Source organism: Misgurnus anguillicaudatus, chromosome 15 (genome assembly GCF_027580225.2).
Source record: "Misgurnus anguillicaudatus chromosome 15, ASM2758022v2, whole genome shotgun sequence".
Classification (NCBI taxonomy): Eukaryota; Metazoa; Chordata; class Actinopteri; order Cypriniformes; family Cobitidae; genus Misgurnus; species Misgurnus anguillicaudatus.
In genome coordinates this window covers 7575154-7598724 of record NC_073351.2, presented here as the reverse complement: position 1 = coordinate 7598724, position 23571 = coordinate 7575154, and the positions used below count along the sequence as shown (strand labels likewise).

General features: G+C 36.2%; 1 protein-coding gene across 2 annotated transcripts in view; it reads right to left on the bottom strand.

The window, feature by feature from the left end:
• Positions 1-23571, bottom strand: part of vaspb (vasodilator stimulated phosphoprotein b) — a 53800-nt gene that overhangs the window by 19435 nt on the left and 10794 nt on the right. For both annotated transcript variants that reach the window (XM_055174059.2, XM_055174060.2), the window contains exon 2: positions 3192-3363. In XM_055174059.2, coding sequence (XP_055030034.1) covers positions 3192-3363 — 172 coding nt within the window. The remainder of the gene's footprint in view (positions 1-3191; positions 3364-23571) is intronic.

Sequence of the window (23571 nt, the reverse complement as noted above, 5' to 3'; positions counted from 1 at the left end):
TCACATCATTCAAACCCAAATGTCTTTCTGCCAAACTTTCACTTCAGTTTTTTCTTCAATGTAACTACATTGTAATATTTCCTAGTATCAGAATATTACTACTCTATTTATAATTTTTTTGTTTTGTTAAAGGAATAGACACTGGGTGTTTTTAAAACAAGTTTAAAGACTTACTTTTATACATTAGCATTCGAATGATGTTGGGTATGTATATGTAGTTGTGTATGGGTGCGGGGGTGTGTATATGTATCTATATGTGTGTATATGTATGGGTACCTTATTGTGTACTTGTACAGATCTCTTTATATACATGTGCACATCTTTTTATAATTTGGCACTTCCAACTATGTATTTACAACTTTGTCTGATTGTCTTGATATTTAATTTGATCCTCATTCTTGTTTTTTATTCATTTCTATTTCTTTTATTTTTTAACTGTTTTATTGTAAAGCACTTTGGATCAACTACAGTTGTGTTAAATCTGTGCTATATAAATAAACTTTGACTTGACTTGATAGTTCACCCAAAATTAAAAATCATCGTCATCATTTATTCACCAACAAGTTGTTTCAAACCTATATACATTTCTTTGTTCTGCTGAACATTAAATAAGGATAATAACAATAATATCCAAACAGATCTGGGGCACCACTTTAAGTATCACTTCCTTTGTTTGGTTGGAGTAAGGGTGATGTTTTGTCTACTTGCATAACTTTATTCAGTTACTATACATGATTATAAGTCATGTGACCTTATACGTCATTCCAGTTGCCTGCCGCCATCTTGAGTACCTACCAAGTACTATCTATAGCTAGCTTGCTACAATTTACAGCATATTTTCCGCCACATATCTTATTTTCTTGTTTTTCGTTTGTATATTCTATGCATTCGATTCATATAGCAATAAATAGGATGCATTTACATGTCATGTCATAGAAAAATGAGCCCATGTGTCTCGTGTCTTAGTAATCTCCACTGTTATTTTCATAATCAAAAACAGCTAACATGAAAAAACTGTAAATGTATGATGAACTTAACAACAATAACATTACTTTATCCGAGCGCAGCACCACAGTCCGGCGCAACTCTGCGACGCAATTTCATTTTTATACAGTCTGGTATTTTTGCACCTCGATCGTGTACATTTTACTGACATAAGTTGAATCTTTGTTATTGTTTCCTGATTGGTTTCTTCCCCCATCAAATCAAAACTTTGCTAGATAGGCAATGGCTGGCTTCATCTAGTCAAAAGCGAAGGTGCGCAAAATGACACCTCGTTTACCCAATGTGCGCTTCCAGGTGATTTTAAGATGTCAAACCTTATCTGATTAGACAAAACAGAAAAATAATGCGGAATATTTATCGGAACAGTTTAACGGAGCAGAAACAGATGCATTTTTAGTGATCGTGAGACATGATTGTAAGCGCGCATGTAAACAAAGGAAGATCTTGCAGGATTTTTCCCTATTTTTTGTTGTTTTGGATTAAAATGTGGGATGCATTTTGAAGAGTGGACCCGAATGTTGCAATGTACGCTGAAGTTTTTTGCATATGTCAGAAATTATCAGAACCAATCGGCAAGATATGCGAGCACCGACATTTATATTAATATGCGGTCTGTCTGCATTTCATGTAACCCTTTTCACTCCAGCGTATTGATGGGAAAAACAAGCTCAGAACATGAATCTTGAGTGTTTAAGCTTTCAAATAACGCAAAGTTTATGATTGATGATTGAATATTTGATGTAAAACAAAGTACAGAAACACATAGACTGATGTATTGATCTTGCCGAATGAGGTACTCAAGATGGCGTCAGACGAGTTTGAGAAGTGAGTGACGTACGCGGTTGTCATCATCTGTTATTTATGTGTATACACTTATATACACATATACACACACACACACACACACACACACACACATATGGCAGAAAAATGTATATACAGGTTTGAAACAACGTGAAAGTGAGATGATGACATAATTTACATTACATTAACTATCCTTTTAAAATAGTTTTTATTATAATGATCAAACTATCAATTTTTTTCCTTTTTTATTCAGTATGTAATGCTTATGTACATTTTATAGTATTTCATGACAAATTTCTATTAAAGTTGCACTCCTGATCATGACAGTATTGTAAGTTGTCTATGTATTTTACACTCATGTTCTTTAATAATCTTTTTTATCTTTTAAGTGTAATTTTCCTGATAGATGAAAAAGGCATGTCTGTTTTAATTTCGATAGCTTTCATTTTTCATATTAATTGACCGAATGTCCTATATTCTCAGCAAACTATACTGCTTAAGTAGATTGTAATCTTTCATGAAGACAATAAAATTTGTGACACTGGACCACAAAACCATCATAAGGGTCATTTTTTTAATAAATAAGCTTTCTATTGATGTATGGTTTGTTAGGATAATATTTGAGATCCAACTATTTGAAAATCTGGAATTCGAGGGTGCAAAAAATCAAAATATTGAGAAAATTGCGTTTGAACGTTGTCCAAATGAAGTACATAGCAACACATATTACTAATGATAAATACATTTTTAAATATTTACAGTTGGAAATGTACAAAATATCTTCATGCAACATAATCTTTACTTAATACCCTAATGATTTTTTTGGCTTTAAAAAATCTATAATTTTGATCCATACGATGTATTTTTGGCTATTGCTACAAATATACCTGTGCGACTTGTAACTGGTTTTGTGATCCAGCGTCACATATATTTAATAATTTTCCTGTCTTGTGTGTGTTTTTCATTGTTGTATGTAAAGCTGCTTTGAATCAAAGCAATATTTAAAAAGCACTATATGATTAAATTTGTATTGAATTCACATTATTGAAATGCTAAATACCACAAATCATTGAAAAATACATTTGTTTAACCCCCTACAAAAGACATTTTTCACAGATGAATGATAAAGTAGCAGTAACATAAAGGTCAGTAAATGATACCAGTTTTCATTGTTGGGCTGAATAGTGTGATCAAAGGAGGACGGTGTCTAACTACACCCGCCCCTATTGTTTTGTAAATGTGAAGGTTTATGAACTGAAAGGCAAAAATAATTTTTCTATCACCATCCCTGAAAAAGTCAACAGCGCCAAGTATTCCTTTTAATAAAATTTTTTGTTTGTTCACAGCTAGACACGGTATCTATCGGATGATGACTCGCTCACCTGCTGATCAGTCTGCATCTTGCGTCCCACCACTCTGAAGGCGTTAGTGCTTGGGTTGTGATATATTTGGACCCTGCTGAAAGCCTGTGGGCCCGTGCCTGCCGGGATCCACTTCTTACTGCCATCTTCATAGATCATCACAGTGGCCCGCGCCTGACAGATACTTGACTCACTGTGCATAAGAAACAGAGAGAGAGAGAGAGAGATGTGATTAAAACATCATTTACACCGTCACATGTCGATCGAATTAAAACTGCAAGGCCCAAGAAGACCGTTACAGAGTAATAAAATAATGACAAAGGGTTGGAAAAGACACACTGAGACATAATGAAACAAAGAGACAAGTGTGCTTCGAAATCTGTGAGGTAGGAGTAGACGTCTGTCTGATTGAAACAGGCCAAGCAAGTACCAACAATAGAGGTGGACAAAGACAGGAAGTGTTGAACATTCCACTGCTCAAGAGAGACAGACGATTGTAAAACCTTCACACTAACTGCATATCACATTCACTACACATTACATACATTCACAGACACAGATTAGTCTTAAGATGTTATATGATAGTTTCATATCTTGACGCCTCAAACTTGACACATTCAGTTACGAGTCATTTGTTGTCACAGATGTCCAACCTAGCATAGTGCATCAATAAAAGTTACGTTTAAAAGTGTGCATGTAGAGTTCAGATTCGACAGATATGCATTTGTATCCAAAAGTGACTTGCTTATCGAGCTATGCATTTATCAGTGTGTGTGTCAACCCACGACTTTTGTGTTGCAAAATCTATTTGATAACAAACATTGCTCAAAATATCCTCATTTGTGTTCATAAGAACTTAAAAAATGTACACAGGTTTTAAACAACTTGAAGATGAGTAAATGATGAAAGATGATTTTTATGCCTTTTTAAAAGGAACACGCCGACTTTTTAGTACTTTAGCTTATTCACTGTATCCCCCTAGTTAGATATATCCATACATACCATTTTCATGCGTGCCGTAACTCTGTCTGACGCACCCACCACTAGCCTAGCTTAGCACAAAGACTGGAAGTAAATGGCTCCAGCTAGCATACTGCTCCCAATAATTGACAAAATAATGCCAACATTTTCCTATTTATATGGAAACTTGAGTGATTAGCGCCATAGATATGTATAATAAAGGCTAGATGTCTCGCCCGCGCTGCCGGCCAATTGAGTGGAACGTCCGCATTTGGCAGCCATTTTACCACAGGGCGCTCACCCACTCGTAGCGTTGTGTTTTAATGTTGCATGTCGTTTTAAATGACCATAACTTGCTTAATTTTCTACCGATTTTCAAACGGTTTGGTTTGTTATAAACGTCAAAGATGTACCTATGACACTGCATGCTTATACTAAAAAAAAGTATTTTCATGAAACATGTTAAAGCATTCAGAATTATAGCAACGTTACTAACGTTTGTAAGAAACCAAACCATTTGAAATTGGTAGAAAATTAAGCAAGTTATGGTAATTTAAAAGTACATGCATCATTAAAACACAACGCTACGAGTGTGCGAGCGCCCTGTGGTAAGATGGCCGCCAGGTGATGACGTTAGATACTCCGCCGTAATACATCTAAACTTTATTATACATATCTATGATTAGCGCAACACTTGCACGAACTCTCTGCTCTCTACCTTGTGAGAATAAAGTTCCCAGTACGTTTTCCAGTTAAAAGATGGCTGTCTCACATGACCTTGTTTTTGTACACGCTGTGACTATACAAATCGCAACATATAAATAGAAAATGTTGGTGTTATTTTTTTCACTTATTTGGAGTATTATGCTAGCTGGAGCCATTTACTTCCATTACATTTACTGCTTAGCTAGGTTAGCGGTGGGTGCATTGGACAGAGCACGAGGTATGTATGGATTGGATCTAACTCTGGGGGATATGGCGAATAAGCTTAAGTCCCAAAAAGTCGGCGTGTACCTTTAAGAGCCATTGTACAGAAAATGGCGACTTTTGCAAAACACCTCTTTGTATGCGCCATGGAATAAATTAAATGATATAAGCTTAATAAATAATGACTTTTGGGGGAGGTGAACTGCTCCTTTACTGACAGCAGATGGAAAACAGAAAGGCTGGACCTGACTCTGTCACAAACAAATACAAACAAGGACACGTGATGTCATCTAACACAGAGATGTGCTGAGTGACATCATCAAGTGTGTGCACACATGGCTGCACATTTGGAAGAAACCCATTAAAATATTAATCTAAAAAGTGCTATCAATCAATCAAATTCATCTTAAATTTGGATTATTCTGTGTTTTTTATTTCTTAAATTACACTCAAAATATGAGTGTAGGGAGGCAAGGACAGTTTGTGGCTCTTCAGGCAAAATGTTTAAAGGGTGCAGTACCACCACCTACCATGTCATTGTGCTGATGTATATAATATTACAAGTGTAGCTTTAACTTGATATCAATAATAATGGTTATTATACTGTTATTGTCAAAATGGCATGCTAACATCATATCATTTAGCTAACACCGAACGCACTTCCTCAGTATTCAACACATACTGTATAGGTGTTTTACTGTGTGTACTTTTGAGTACTGAGGCTTATAAACTAAACCCTTGGCACACTTTTCACATCCTAACTTAATTTGTCTATTATCAATGGTAAAAAAGTACATACAATGACAGCTCTGTCATTTTTGTAATTTTGGTTGCACCAACAAATTTCCTCTGTAGTATGTGTTGTGTGTCAACAGTCTGAAGCTGAAAACGCATGTAAGTCATTCGAGAGAAAACACATTTGAAGAAAACTAAATAGCTTAATGTTCATTTCAGTTAGCATTTTATACATCCTAAATACGCACAAAAAGAAACACATTAATCTCACATGTAAGGGCATGATTGAATGCAGAGGAAATGTTGTGTAATGATTGCTATGAATAATTTTTTACACCTCGATGTTGTTAATTTCTTAATAAACTGTGCATAAAATATTTTTGTAGCATTGCAAAAATAAATGAAAAGTTTCCAGTTTTGTTTTGACCTTTATATAAAAAAAAAACACATGGAAAAATCTAAAAGCACTGGTTGAACAAACACTCATGCAGTAGCTCTTCTCTTGAATAAACCACACACACACACAAACACACACACACACACACACACACACGTCTCTCAACAGTTTCTTTCTGCCTTTCATTTCCTCATTCTCTTGTTCTCCCACATATTCAGTCTCCAAACGGTGATACAATCTCCTCCTTCCTGTGACATCACATTAAGGCCACAACCCACTTCCTGCTCCAAGAAATGCCGAATAAGGACTGACTCCATGGACTGCCGAGCACATGCTTACACACACACACACACACACACACACACACACACTTCAAGCGCAAATGTTGATTACTTTTGGACATGGGGCTTAGGGTAATCAGATGGAAAGAAAGAAGGGATAAAATAAGAGAAAAACTGTGGATAAGAGAACAAAGGGCAAAGATAATGATGAGCTCAGAGTCTGTATACAGACAGTTATACTGTTATGGGAATTAATACATTTTTAATATATGGGAAGCTTGAGCTGGAACAGAGAACTATAAACTAAATGTGCCGTGAATTATTAATGGAAAGAAAGTAATGATACAACAGTACGACAACAAATGCTGAATGTGAAGCTTTACTGTTGACATTTCTGTTGTACTGCAGCACTGCTAAACTGTTGCCATCTTGACAAAAAAACATCCTGTGCTTTTCCTTGTGAGTCATACTGAACATTGCTTAATAAAGGAATGTAAATAAAATTGCATTTAAAGGCAACAATTTACAATAAAGTTGTATTTGTTAACATTAGTATTTGCCTTAGCTCATTCAGAACCTCAACGTGACAAAACAACTGTTTTTAGTTGACCACATGTCTTTTGTTTTAAAAATGTTTTGAATTGATGTTGCGTAAAATGCGTTTTTTTTCACGTTGCATTACTTTGTACTAAAACACCAAAATGTAACCCACATCAGAAGTGAAGTGAAATTCAGACCAGTCAACCGCTAATTCAAAGCGCATGGCATTTCACCATAACACCGGGAGTTGCCACAGTCTCGTAACAATGAAGGAGTTAACAGGAAATTACCGAGCGGGGCTGGATGCACGTCTGAAGAAATGTCTGTATAAGGCAAATGCCCTCCAACACTAACAAGTACAGTCAAGCCCAGTAATCTGTCTCAAACCCTCTTTCCCTCCTTCATCTCAACTTAAACAGCACAAACGTGCTCTGTTTACCTGGTTTATCATCTCACTGATATGGGAATGTTGAACAGTCATGGTGTCATTACCCGTGTGAGTCAGTGTGAATAAAGCACACGCAGACACTGAGTGTTCAGACAAAAGAAGAAAACGGTGACCTGAAGGGACTTTAAGGGTCTTTCCCTGAGCAGATGTGTCATGCTTTATAGATGTTTACACGAGCTGTCGGGTCTTCCTTACACTGTTTTATTATGTACAGGGTTTAAATAAACTCAAACGTTCACGCTTAACCAAATGTTTATAGGTTTTCGGACAATAACAGAATGTATTTTTAGAATCAGAGCTGAACGCTTAAAGGAAAACACCAATATTTTACTATGTTCTTACCTCAACTTAGACGAATTAATACATGCCTATCTTTTTTCAATGCATGCACTTAATCTTTGTACAGCGTGTCGTAAATGTGTTGTTAGCCTAGCCCCATTCATTCTTTAGGGATCCAAGCAGGGATGAATTCATTAGCCACTAAACACTTCCATGTTTTCCCTATTTAAAGTTACATGAGTAGTTACACGAGTAAGTATGGTGGCACAAAATAAAACATGGCGAATCTTTAAGCGAATAAAAAATAAGAACTATATCTTAAGGCGGAAGAGCACTTAGTTTGCAGTACTTCGACCTCGGCACGCATTGACATCGTCACTCCTGACTCCTCCCCCTCTCGCTCAAACTTCCGTTAATATTACTGCACCAGAGGTCGAAGTGCTGCAAACTAAATGCTCTTCCGCCATACAATTTTTTAAACCACTTAAAAGATCGCCACGTTATTTTGTTCCATTATACTTACTCGTGTAACTCCTCATGTTTGGTGGCTTCTAAATTCATCCCTGTTTGGATCCTAAGGAATGAATGTGGCTAGGCTAAATGCTAACACATTCACGACGCGCTGTACAAAGATTAAGTGCACTCATTGAAAAAAAAAATAGGGATGTATTAATTTTCCAAGTTAATGTAAGAACATTGTAAAATATTGAAAACTGTGGTGTTTTCCTTTAAGCTAAAACTACTTTGCTTCTGTTGTTTGACATATATACTGTAGGTGAATAAATTATAAAATACTAAATATATTTATATACTAAATATATTATAAATATTCTCATAGCTTAAATGGAAGAGCATAGTGATAACTCTGGCAATAATATATGTCTTAAGTCATACAGGTATATCTGTAGCAATAGCCAATAATACACTGCATGGGTCAAAATTACCCATTTACTTATGCCAAAAATCATTAGGATATTAAGTAAAGATTATGTTCCATGAATATATTTTGTACATGAAAATGGATTTATCATATGTGTTGCAAAGGACTTTATTTGGACAAGTTTAAAAAGGCGCGTTTCTTAAAGGGGACATATTATGAAAATCTGACTTTTTCCATGTTTAAGTGCTATAATTGTGTCCCCAGTGCTTCTATCAACCTAGAAATAGAAAGAAGCAATAATATATGTCTTCACATTAAATAATTTTTAAATCTTAGTCTTGATTTAAAGAAGACAATTTAAGGAGGTGAAAATATTAAACGGAAAAATTGTTATAGCAGTTTAAATTTATTTTAATAAATAAAAATATGCAATAACTATTTTTATAAATAAAATTATAAAAATGTCAATGTTTCACAAAAAAATGATGTAAACATTAAGCCATAAGTCTCAAGTAATTTTTAATTTCAAGTTAAAAATCACAAAAAATGAGGTTTGTGTCACACTTTTCATGGTTTAACCAACAACAGCCAGATGTGTCAACGGTTTGCTGCATACTCTTGTCACAAATTAATAAATTACCGTCACTGCATTATTATTAATGCAAAAAGGTTTTGAAATATGAAAACTACTTTCGTAAAGCTTTCCAATCATATATACTTTGTCAACATTGTTGTAGATTTATAATAGGATATAGCGTTATGAGTGTATATTTATTATTATAAAACGGTTAGTTCCAATTCTTGATTCTGATTGGTCAATAGGTGTGCTTTATTCACGATAAAACACTGCTATGACCGCTTCACCCAACTGTCTATTTAATATCATTGCACCCTGAGCAACATCCTTAGCAACACATAAACATATAATGAGACAAAGTCTGAGAACAGTTTGTTGTTTTTATTTGAGCTTTCATGTTATTGTTCGCAGTCAGGGACTATTTTTTCTAGCGGAAGGAATGCTTTTATTGATTTAACTTCGTGAAAGTTGCACTAATATTTTTTTTTACTTTAATATTGTGTGGTAACCGTTTTATAAAAGCAATAAGGTACTCGAGGCAAGTGCTGTATCGTGAATAAGTAACGGCTTATCCGCTTCGCGCCCTTCAGCCGTTACTTTTTCACGATATAGCACAGCCTCTCGTGCCTTATTGCTTACATATGCCTTCCTATGGGGGTGTGTGTGTTGTGTAACAAAAAAAATATTTCTATCATCAGATATCCTTAAAATATAAAAACTACATTCTGAGAGCTTTCCGGTGATATATAGTTTATCAAGATTATATTGGTTTAGAGTAGAGGTTTAGTGTTATAAATATGTACAAACAAATTGGACCTACTTGTGGGCCGGTGACCTTTTAGAAATTGACTCCCACGACCTCATTTCTTTCCAAAAAGGTGATGATATATGATAACTACACTCGTAGACCTTTCTAAAAATATAGTTTGTCATGATAGATTAAATTTACATCAAAAATTTTCAAGGAAAAATTTAAGGCACGTTTGTCTTGAGGGAAAAGAAATATTTAAAATTAAACATACAAGTACACATAACACAATTAGGTGTACAGTTTGCATAACACTTGCCCCTGACAGAAAAAGCTGTCCTTAATAATAACCAAATACTGTATTATATTGTAGTAGACCCATATTGTTTATAATTAAAATACAATAATGTAAAATGAATCTTGAAGAAAAACCACTTGAACTTTCCTATAACAGCACACAGACCGACTGTAATATCTGTTACAGCCTGCAACACGTCAACTGCTGTGTTTATCATTAACTAAATTTGCATATTAACTAAAGATACACAAAACAGCATTTTTTAAATGTACTAAAATAACTTTTCTTCCTTCTTGGACACTGGGTCTGTTGCGGTGGCTTAGTGATCAAGGGTTTGAGATGACAAACACAAGAGTCATCGGCAGGAAAGGAAGAATTCCTTACTGTAAAATTCTGCATTTTTAAAGGATTACTCCACTTACAAAAAAAGAATAATCCAGATCATTTACTCACCCCCATGTCATCAAAGATGTTTGTCTTTCTTTGTTCAGTCGAGAAGAAATAAAGTTTTTTGAAGAAAACATTCTAGGACTTTTCTCCGAATAATGGACCTCAAAAGTTTACAGTTTCAGTGCAGTTTAAAATTGCAGTTTCAAAGGGATCTTAACGATCCCAAACCAAGACATTAGGGTTTTATCAACATATATTTAGCATTTTAAAGTAGATACTATCTGACTAAGCTTGCGCTATTTATTGTGCACTTCTGGTTTACGATACCTCCGAGTTGTCCTAGACGCGACTCAACGTGGCGCTGCGCTTCCATGTGCGACCCCCTTTACGTATTAAGTAATCACGTCAAAAGTTTGGCAGTAAGCTTGGAAACCCTCCCCTTCACTAGGTCGTCCAAAAAATAATAATAATAATAATAATAATAATAATAATTTGCTGCACGAAAGGCCGTCAATTGCATATCGGAGAATAGCGCATACGCGCATCACACCGCGAGCGGAGACGCGCGCCACACGGCCGAAATGAGATAAGACGTGGTCCGCAATGTCTGGAGGATAGCCAGTTGATAAAACGCGTGTCCGTGAGAACTGTAAGTGGACTTATGTTTTGGGGTTATTTAAGCCTGTTATTGCATTAAAATTGCAAGAACTATAGACTAAAGTAAGTTAGCTGGTGATTTTGTTGTTTGAGCAACCTGCTAGCTCACGTGTCTGTTGATTAGATTGTTGAGCGCTCTTGCTTACTTTATTTATGTGCATTATTCACATGCTACAGTTACACTCCTTTAAGATAATGTAATTAATAGTGGGAAATAATAATTTTTGGTTCATCATCATCATCGTTCGGCAGTCATTCTACAACATCTGCTTCAGTTTTGTATTTATTAACCCTTTAGTTTCACTTCATCACGCAGCTATTCCTGTTAGAGGTAAAAACATTTAATTCATTAATAGTCTAGAATGTGTTCATATTTTGTCATAGTTTCTTCAAAAGTAAGTTTTATTTGAGTGTTTTAAAAATAAATATTTTATTTATTAATTTTATTAAAATATTTTAATTTTCATCATGACGCATCCGCCCCGCCCCTTTGTTTGCCACGCCCTCTGCAAGCCCCACCCGCCCAACTCTACAACCTTAACTAACAAATTTTCTGCGGGAAACCCTGCATTGTTGTATGTGGAATGATACTAATAAATGTCTTTAATAATTGACCTTTCAACGTGATTATACGTAAAGTTGTGCTGGCACGTCAAAAGGCTAGTGCAAGACGATCATTTCGCTAAATAAAACCCTTATGACTCGGTTGGAATCGTTTAGAGTCCACCAACGTCCACTATATGGAGAAAAATCCTGAAATGTTTTCCTCAAAAAACATAATTTCTTCTCGACTGAACAAAGAAAGACATAAACATATTGGATGACATGGGGGTGAGTATATTATCTGGAAATTTTGAAAGTGGAGTAATCTTTTATCCATCATATAACTTTACAACCCCCCCAACGCCAATTATAATATATAAGTATTGCAATATTTTGTTTTTGTATTCACAGTCTCACAGCAAAACTAAGATTTTTCATATTCAGATTAAGACTGAAATAGTGAGTCTAAAAGTGAGTCACGGTCTAAAGCCCTGGTGGCCCAAAATTACCAAATTCAAATTTTAGATTGATCATTTAAGAGTGATTGATCATTTAAAGCTGAATTTCAAGTGGCAAGGCAAATGTAAAGAGCTTAGTTTTGCTCTAGTCAAAGTAACTTTTTCTCTCAACACAAGTCTTGGCTTGTTGATTCAAGTGCTGCAGGCTACTGCTTTCTCTATCAGGCAGGTAAACTATCTTAGTTATTTCTCCTCATGTGCCAGTGAATACTAATATTTCAACTCTGAAATTAAATCTGGTTATTATACGTGTACCAGGTCTAACATCATTGAAGAATCTTGTGACTAAATGTGCAACATTTTCCCAGAAGCACATCTTTAAATCTGCTTTAGAAAGACTAGAAATATAGTGCACGAGTTATATAAGATATATGAAGTCCATTTAAAATACTATTATGGTGCTTTTTCGAAGCCTGGCAAACCCAGTACACATTTAATATCATTAAAAAAGTGATCGAGGACTGGAATATGCTAAATATCATGGACACATAGAAAGCAATGGCCAGAACATTTAGCAAAAATATTTCTTACTGCGTTGCATGTAAGAAATCAAACCATATAGTACTGCAACACAATATGATGGAAGCAAATCATGACGTCTTTTTTGGTGAACTACTACTTTAAGAAACTTTTTGGACGCAGTGATGGAACAACAACAATCCTTTTCCTCTACGGCGCTGGCTACAGCCATATTTGGCTGATCAAACACGACGGCATGTTTTTGCTCCTAATTCCTTTTACAGGTTGGCGCACATTCCCCCCCGACAGAAATTTTTCCTAAGAGACCGCCCATAGGGAAGCGGGAGTCGAGATGAGACAGCAAATAGCTCAGCCCCATGCTGTCCAAACACGTTCATCTGTAATATTCACTTTAAATCAAATGAGACCGAATTTAAGTCCATAAATGACAATTCTGTCATTTTCTCATCCATATGTTGTTCTAAACCTGTATGAATTTCTTTAATTTTGATCAATGATGATAAGCACACAGCTGATTGTAACCATTGACTTCCATAGTAGGAAAAAGAAATATGATGGAATTCAAGGGTTGACTATACAACTCATGTGCTTATATTTGATCAAAATATCATTAATTAACATAATACTTCCATTTGTTTTTCCTACTATGGAAGTCAATGGTTACAGTCAGCTGTGTGCTTATCATCATTTATCAAAATTTCGTCTTTTGTGTTCATCAGAAAAAATAAATTCGTACAACATGAGCGTGAGAAAATTACATTTTTTTGGTAAACTATTTCTTAAGCCACTGCAAAAACGAATTTAATATGAAATGTCTTGAGCTAACAATCCAGCAAATGCAAATTCATTACTGGAGATCTGTCTGGTCTGAACACAAAGATCTGATTAACACTTTACAGTAAAGTTGTATTTGTTAACATTAGCATTGATATTATCTAACATTAACAATTTTAAATGCTATTAAACTATATTGCTCATTGTAAGTAATGTATTTACTAATGTTAACAAATACAACCAGTATCTGTAACAAAACAAACAGACACAGAGCTGGAGTCAAGACATCAGACATCTGAGGACAACACTCTCCATTTCCCTGAATTTGACTGACACATACAGAACGTCCCATCACAGCAGCACCTTCACTAAAACATTTGTATTGTAGATCTAGCATTGCTTCTCGTTTGAATAAGAGACGAACTACTAGAGAAAAGAAAATTTAAGTTCAAAGAGTGATTTAACAAATGTTGAGCATGTCTCTTAACATGCAAATATGTAAAGAGTGTTTTTGAAATGAATTATTTTTAAATAGATTTTTGAGACCTGGAAAATGTGTTTCCAATTTGTTGAACGAATATTAAAACTAAGAGTTAATATTCACAACACTGACTCTATACGCTGTTTAACATACAACAACAGCAGGAGGACTAAAGGATAAAGTGCCTCTGAAGTGACTTAACTTGTACCATCTCTACCATGTTAAATCTAATACCGCTAAATGCCTAAAACCAACAAGCATTATTTTCCAGTGCTACTGGATCTCAGAGCATCTGTTCAGACACACTCAAGACACACACGATCTGTCCTAATAAAGACCACAATCTACCATCTGCCCATTAAAGCCCATTACTGCCCTTCTTCTGTGAATATACAGAGCCTATGTTGGCCATTATTACATCACTGCACCTGGGTCTCAGCATCTCCATTAGCCTTTAAACGAATTAACGTTATACTATAGCGTGTAAAAGCAGACAGCAGTGAAAACACAATCGTATGGCAATTCGTAACTATTACAATGACCTCATTTGTATGTTTACGTGTACAAATTGTTTGTACGCACCTGTGGTGCTGGGTTTAGAGTTGGAGCTTTATTTATTTAAATAATTGTCAACATTGGGATTTAAAAAAAATGGGAAATTTCCCGAAGCCTAACACACACACCTCTCGTTTTCATTATTACGCAAGGGAATGGATGGGTATACCTTGTATAATTTTTTTGTATGGCTCTCTTGCACCTGCAAGGGACTTGTAAGTTGTTATACACATAGGTCGCAGACGTTGCATTCCTTAACACCTTCTGAGTTAAGCAATAAAGCACAAACAGCAGTGTTTCCCACAAAGTTATAAAAATGTGCACGTGGCGGTTGTAGCTTTGCGCGCGGCTGGTCATCCTTCAACCTCCCTCGAGAAGCTTTTCTTCTTCGGCCACTATTCTTATTCTTCTTGTTTTATTGGTGGGTGTCGTGTTAGTGATATGTTACAGATATACTGCTGCCTGCCCTACCGGAGGTGAATGCAGCAAACATCAAATAAGAGGCTATTTACACTTGGCATTAACATGCGTTTTCGTCAATCGGATCACAAGTGGACCACGTTAATGCCAGGTGTAAACGGTGTTCAAAACGTTTCGAACGCATCCACTTTCGACAACTTTCAACCACATTCAGGTAAAAGAGTCAAAACCCCTTTCGATCGGATTGCTTTTGTAGTGTAAACGCAGATGTGGTTGAATATGTGTAAAAAAACAGCCACAGGTGACCGCCTTCTCTCCACCCATTTATCTTATCTGAGGTACTGAAGACAATGTTTTACATCTTTTCTGGCGTGAACACACGGTGAACAGCGCTATTTTTAGCCTTTCATTGATAAAACTAAAGCGGCTGATCTCCGCAGTTTCATTTTGCAAGCGTGTGAAAGTTGCGCGATCCTATTTCATAAAATTCAGAGAAAGCTCTAACATATAGCATGTTTACTTGCTAAATAAGCAGCGGACTCCGATATAATATTAGTTTGCGTCCATATAAACTCATAATTACTCCCGTTCGCGTTTGAATGACAGCGGAGAGACTCGCCCACTGTCTCGACAGACCACCCCCTGACAGTATTCAGGACAGAAGTGGTCAAAGTGGACAAAAGAGACGGATTTAAATACCAGGTGTAAACGTGATGTGTCTCTCTCGTCCACTTGTGATCCGATCGACGAAAACACATCTTAATACCAAGTGTAAACAGCCCCTAAGAGTGGGAATTCTTATAGAGACATTAAAAGTACAGAAGAAATACGGTAAATTATGATGGCGGGATAGAATGGTAAAATACATCAAAATCCCAGGAAACACAGGAGGGTTGACGTGTTTAATAATAATAGTATGCTTGTATGATTCGCAGGGTAGACATTCAGGGGCCATTTACACATGTTTGAACTGTAAACGGGAGTGTTTTTATGTAGTTTGGATGTTTGTTTACACGACACTGGGTCATTTTGGGGAGTCCTAAAAACGCAAATCTGAAGACAGATTTCAAGTTGTCATCTCGTGTAAACTACATAAACGTGAATCTGTGATAATGGTGATGTCATGCAAATCGGTTTTAATTTGGTCTATACACATATTATAATGCACAATTATAACCAATCAACCAAATTAACAACATTTCTCTCTGTTATAAAAGAAAATGTGAATAAAATGCAGCTGGGTGATCCTCACAAAATCCAGACTTAAAAGGTGTCCAGCATCAGATTTTTTTAAAAAGCCCTTGAAGCCAGGTTTTTTTTGCACATATAAGATTAATGTCTGAATGTACTATAAGCATTATTTATAGAGGATTTAAAAAATATTTCTTATAAAATTATTTAAATGTTTTAGATTATCATTATCAAAAATTATCATTACCGCAACATGATATTACATTAAATATATGCATTTACAAACTCATGTTTTGGTAATGAGAACTAAAAAGTTGCCTAGGTACTATGACAAACAAAATTTCAACTTTTATCTGGAGAGAAAAAAAATAAGAACTGCTTACTTGGTAGCCATATTGAGTGTCACTGTCAAATATGTCCCTTCCAACATTTTTTTCTTTTTTAAAAATGTAAGTTCATTGAGGACTTAAACAATGATTGAAAAATTGCGGAGGATGAGAAAATTTTTCTTGGACACATTTATATTCCTTATTATTGTCTTTACATTTACCAATGATCACCAAACACCACATGTTTCTTTACTGTAAATGTTTATAGTATAACATGCACTGAAGCTTTTTATTTTTTAGATTTTTTCTTTATAAATATTTCCATGTCAAAGAACCCAAATCCAATCATGAATACGTTGCGGTAATGAAAATGTTCCCCTTAAATGTGGAAAAAACAACAAAATTGGTTTGTATGTCATTTAAATTGATCATGTGCAAAATAGTCCATGTAGAGATGTTTGTAACTGTATGCTAAGTTCTTATTTTGATACTCTTACTTTGCATTTACTTTTTTCATCAAAAAGGTTTCATGACACATCATAAGTCCAATTTTCGCGAGAATCACCCAACTTCTGTCTTGGTCTGTACGGGTTAATATTAAAAAGGCATGTATTTTAAGTGTATGAGGTCAGACATAGAAACCATGCAGGGTACAGTTACAAAAACCTCTGGTTCAAGTCTTTAGGAGTGAACAGTTGTGCAGAGGTGTTTAACTTTGTTTACAAAGCCTTAGCCTGAAAACCGTCAATGTGTTACCAACAACCACAAGTGTTTCATATACAATAAACAAGATGGTTTTTGCCAGCATTTAATGCTAAATGCTTCTGTAAGCAACTGTGGCAATTCATGCAGCTAATCCTGCACAAGGACCGTTTCACCAGCCATTCAAAGCAATAATGACGGATAATGAGCCAATCAGAAAGCAGCGAGGGTGTGACAGAGGCTTTGTAAGGTCTAGCTAAGCAGTATGACTGTGGCACAGTGCCAGGCTACAGAACAGAGGCCAAGTGAGTAAATTCACCCGCCGCAGGGTGCGGGGCGACCCCCACTACCGATCTAAACGTTACATATTAAATAGATTTCAAAGCACTGCCGAGACATCGTATTACATTTGTATACAGGAAGAGAAGTGAAATTCACAGCTGGGGAAATATTGAATTACAATACATTGAAAAATAGAAGTAGGTTATATGACCTGTACTGCATAAAAGAGTCCAAGTCTTTACATTTAAAAACGCTGCCGGTTTATTTAACTACGGTAAGCCTGCAAAACACAACCACAAATATCCCAACATTCTCGGGTTTATTTTTGGGAGAACTGTTCATTTAAATGTGCTTCTTGTTTTTCCTACTCTTTTCTAAACAAACTCAATAATATATTGGATATCAAAACACAGCACTGTCTCTCTTATTCAAGGAAGTATTATTTTTAGCCATTTGAATGTCTGTAGCCTGGGTCAGATCGATATCCATTTGAGCTTGCTGTACCTTAATTCAGAGTTGGCATTAGGGCTGTATTTCACAGGATTTACGACGAGCCAATGCAACAAAAAAATACCAGGGAGAATCGGGACAAGCCAAGACAAGAAAGGCTATAATTACTCGAGTCTGCTGCAACACTCAATGGACATGAAACAGACACGAGTCGTAACATCAGATGTGTTATGATTGGAATTACTATGTGCTTCTTTAACTATAAGGCTTAAATTATACGCTGAGGTTTGTGCTTCTTCCAAGATCTTTCTTGGCAGCAATAGTCTCCCAAATGTACTTCAATGAAAACTTAGGCTACGTTTATGCAACGATTTGATAAAAAACTAAACATTTTCCTTTGCATTTAGGAAAATTTCACGTACACACTGCAACAATTAAAAACGATAAGACATGTCAGCGATTTTGCCTTGTAAAATAAGACTTCACTTGTGCACACACACAGGTTTTTTCATAGACTGTAAAAAATATGGATGTAGTGTCCGTGACATCACCAATAGCTTTGTGAAGAACTTTTTTTAAGCCAATAGTTGGCAGAGCCTGTCATCGCCATCTTGGCCACGCGTCACTATAGGTAAAGAGGTGGGACGTGGGTAAAGCTGATGTGGCTGGTTACTGAAACCACGCCCACTTAGCTCGACTTTAGTGACAGCAGCAGCAATTCACTTGCTTACATGGATGATGTCACCGTTATCACAGATTCACGTTTTCATAGTTGACACTTAAAGGTCCCGTTCTTTCTGTGTTTTTGAAGCTTTGATTGTGTTAAGTGCGCAATATAACATGCGTTTATGTTTCACGTGTAAAATAGCGTTGTTGTTTTTTTACACAATTTACATTGTATACTGCTGTTTTGACTGTCCTCAAAATGGGCTGATGTCTTCCTTGTTCTCCCTCCCTCAGAAATACGTATCGAGTTTTGATTTTGTAGTTGTGTTGTGATTCGATAGCAACTTAGCTTGCCGTTAGCTTAGCTTGTGACTGACATATTCCTGTGGGTGGAGTTTAGTCAACAAAATTGTTCTAATCACGTCATTAAAGCAGGAAGTAGAGGGCTCGCTGGACATTCGCTGTAGGCTTTGAAAGGCGAATTCTGTTAAAGAAAATATATATCCCCTAGCAGTGAACTTTGAGCTTTATCATTTTACAGGTATTATTTATGCTATTATAGCAACATTACACGCTAACTAGGGTTTAAAAACGTGACCTTTAAATCCGAATTATAGTTCATTTTTTGCGGTCCACGTTCAGTACATAATTTCCGTCATCAGAAGGGTGCGCACATACTGTACATGCACCACCAAATTTTTCAAATCGGGCATACATTGTATACAAAGGACTATAAACAATCCCAAACGAGGCATAAGGGTCTTATCTAGCAAAACGATTGTCATTTTTGACAATAAAAATAACAAATATACACTTTTAAAGCACAACTTCTCGTCATGTAGATCCGGTCGTGATGCGCCAGCGTGACCCCACGCAATACGTCATGACGTCAAGAGGTCACAGAAGACGAACGCGAAACTCCGCCCCAGTGTTTACAAGTGTTGAGAAAGAGGACCGTTCTGACGTTGTTGTATGTCAACTGATACTAATTCATGTCTTTGTGTCAGTTTATTGTTTACAACGTTCCGCAAATGTGCGTTTTATATATGTAACACGTGACCTCCCTACGCCACTACGCATTTACGTTAGGTCGTGCTGGACCGGACCTAGACGAAAAGTTGTGGTTTAAAAGAGCTTTTTTTTCTTGTCAAAAATGACACTCGTTTCGCTAGATAAGACCCTTATGCCTCGTTTGGGATTGTTTATAGTCCTTTGAAACTCCGTTGAAAAAAACTGTTACGTGTTGAGTTAAGTATTAAATGTTGGGCTCTATTAAAGTCCATTAAAATTAGAAAAATCCTGCAATGGTTTCCTCAAAAAACATAATTTCTTCTCGACTGAACAAAGAAAGACATCAACATTTTGGATGACATGGTGGTGAGCAAATCATCTGGATTTTTCTTTTAAGAAAATTGAATATTCCTTTAAGACATTTCCTGGAGCTGCGCGTCATATGGTTACTCGTCCCCTGGCTTTTGAAATAAGCGGCATTTTACCGTAATTCATTAAGAAGCATAGCAAGCATCATCAACCTGCTAAAAATGGCACTTTAAACCCTAACCCGTCTTCAAAATTTTGCTGTCAGGACCACACTTCAAGAAATTTTGTTGTGTAAACGAACAGCCAAAATACATGAAAATGTCCATGTTTCGGTTGAAATGTTGTCGTGTTAACGCCCCCTTACATTCAGTGATTTTTACTTGAGGTTGATGGAGACCAAATGAGCTGTAGTAGTTGACCTCAGCCAGATCCTTTCCCACAAGCCTCTGCTGTAGTTACGTGAAGAGAGGATGCATACGATACTCTCTTGTGGTTCTTGACTGCAAGGCTGTGAGTGACCCAAAAATAGGTCATAGGTCAATGATAAGTGCAAATAATAAATTGCAACAAACTGTGTATAGTTTAGGGTTGTGCCGATAAACGATAGTATCGTGTATCGACGATCTTCAGACATATCGCCAATGGCAGGCTTTCATGGCGATAGTCATGACGATAGTTGGCGAATGGTTATTAATATTATTATTATTATTATTATTATTATTATTATTATTATCATCATCATCATCATAGTTTTACATTAACATACACAATGCATGCTTTTCCTTGCATGAGACTTTGTGGGCTTCACTTTACGCGGAGAGCTTGTAAAGAGAGAATTCCTTCTTGCATGTACCTGCACTTAATGCGCGCGTCTTGGACTCCTTCTAGCACTAAATCCAGCTGCGTTTCTCTCTGTCTCACGTGCACACGCGCTCTCGCGTCTGTCCAAAGTCTAAACATAAACTGAAGTAGTAATCCTTATGTATTTGTTCAGTTTAATGCGTTTCATGCGAGCTGAGGCAAACTTTACTTTTTGTTTAAAATATGACCCGCTGCATATTAGCGCATCTCTCTCTCACTCCCGCGAACGTGCAGAGAGCTGCGCTCTGTCCGAAGTCAGATCACTACGTATTAATCCTGTTTATGATATGCTTTTTAATGAGTTGTAGCAACACGTCCCTCGTGTTTAATATATGATTGTGTTTAAAATATGATCGCGTTCCGCTGGACCGATGCGTTTAAAAAGGCACCTCATGTGAGCACCACTGCTTGACGTGTAGCCCTCTCTAACAGCACTAAACAGAATTGAATTGAATTGTTTGTATGTGCGCGCGCGCGTGTGTGTGTGTGTTTGCATGCCTGTGTGCGTGCGCGCGCAGAAGGATGTTTTTACAGTTATTAATCATTGTTAGGGTTTTAATGACGCGGCCGCATTAATGGCATCAGTTTTAAGAAGGTTGCGGTCATGACGGTGTTGCTCTTGTTCTTTTTTGTCCACCTATCAAGTGACTTGTTATAATGAGTAAAAAATTAACAAATAAAAAAATGAGTAAACCACTGCCCCGCCCCCCGATACTATCGTGTATCGCCGATCTCACAGGCTGACGATAGGACGATCTCAAAATAGGGCATATCGCCCAACACTAGTATAGTTAGGATTGAGTGTGTGCAAAACAACATTTTTTCTGTGTGCATTTAACAAATATTGAACAAATAAACAACCTAAAAGATTTATTGCGTAAACTCAGAAAGAAGCAGAAATGGAGAGCTTGAGCTTTCGGAGAAAACCTTACAGCGCAGATACAATCTCTCTCATCTCGCAGTTATTGGAATGGGGATCATCTAGTTTTAGCATTTTTTCTGAAACTATTTTTTAAGCGGTTGTCGGCATGACTGTAAGCATTCAAACATACACTTGGCAGCGTATGACACAGCATACAGAAACAAAACAATTCCCACAACAAGTGACTTAACATTTAACTGACAAAAAGGATCTCTCCTATTAATAGCACCAATGCATTAAATTTAGTCAACCTTACTAATCACCTTTGTTATTTACAAGCCTATGGTCTACTCTGGGCCTATGGTCATGGTATTATTACACTGGGAATCAATTTTGCCTTGATCTATTGACTTAACAAGTCTTGTTATCATTAATACATTCTCTAAGTTTCATAATTTAAAATGTCCTCCTTAGGGGGGGACCCACTGGTTTTGGGGGCGTAACAATGAGGCAAGATCTTCTCTCTTGGTCACTCAAGGTTGCGAAAAAAGTATCAATCTGCACTTCCAGTACACCATCAGAACGCATTTTTAGCACAGCTGGAAACATTATAACCCAAATAAGGTTCCTCACTTGAACCGTGATTTCAATTCACGCACGTAGGCGCAAATCCCATGGGTGCTCTCGGGCTGGGTTCAAGCACCCACCGAAATGGCTAAGCACATATGCTCAAGTATATCACATTTGCTTTACATTTCTCATGCGGAAAACGTGACCATGCTGCTTTTGTACTTTTTAAAGCACTTGGACGTTAAAAACAATTCTGTGTTTGTACACACTGGCTGAGAACGATACGTGTTCGCTATAGTGATTCATTTATATACTTCCTTTAGTGCTGAAAACTTTTATCGTTGTGCTTGTGTTATTTGGCACTGTCTGTGACATGAATAAACACACAATGTGCTTCAATTGAGAAGCTGTATTTGTAGGGAAATAGTACAAATACATAGTATTTGTATAGTAGCCGCAGCATGTAGCCTGTCAATCAAAGAAGTGGGCAGGAAACCGAGCCAGGCTGAACATTCTTAAAGGAGAAGCACACAAATCAGACTGTTAAATTAGATGGAAAAGTGTCATAAAAAACCTTGAGCAATAGACCTTTTGCGTGTTTGCAAACAGAGAGGACGTTTTTTGTGGGCGGAGCCCAAATGGTGGCAGAAAGTGACAGCTTCGCAATAGCGGTGTAAAGTGTTTTAGTGTTAAACTGTGATTTTTATGGATCTGGTGTTCTGTAGAAGTCTGTTTCCCCCATATTCCTCTTAAGTGTAATGTTTCTTATAACGTTTTCACCAAGTTACGTTTATTTTTTAAATAAATTAAAAGTTTAAATGGATTGGTTACTGATATGTGTGCATGTATGTAATGTATATGTATTGTTCTTTATCAATTATTTTTACAGTATGAATCGCTAAAGTACTTATAAGAGCAATACTATCATGTATTCTGTATAATATCATTAATTAAATATTTCATCATTTTCCTGTTTTCAATTTCTTCCTTATATTTTTAGCTTACGTGTTTGTTCTAAAACTATTATGTTTACATACAAATTAATTTGTATAGGCCTGTTTATATATTATTAACACTCATTACATCGCGTGTGTGTGCTATGTTTATATATTTATTTATTTATTAGTAAACATCATAATTTAGAACAAACAGGAAGAAGACATAAGACAGAAGGTAAAAAGAAGTACTAGAAAACGAAAAAAAAAGAAAACTTTAATAAATGGTAATATTATTGATATTATGAACTAATTCAAATCTTTAATCTTTCTAAATAAATTATA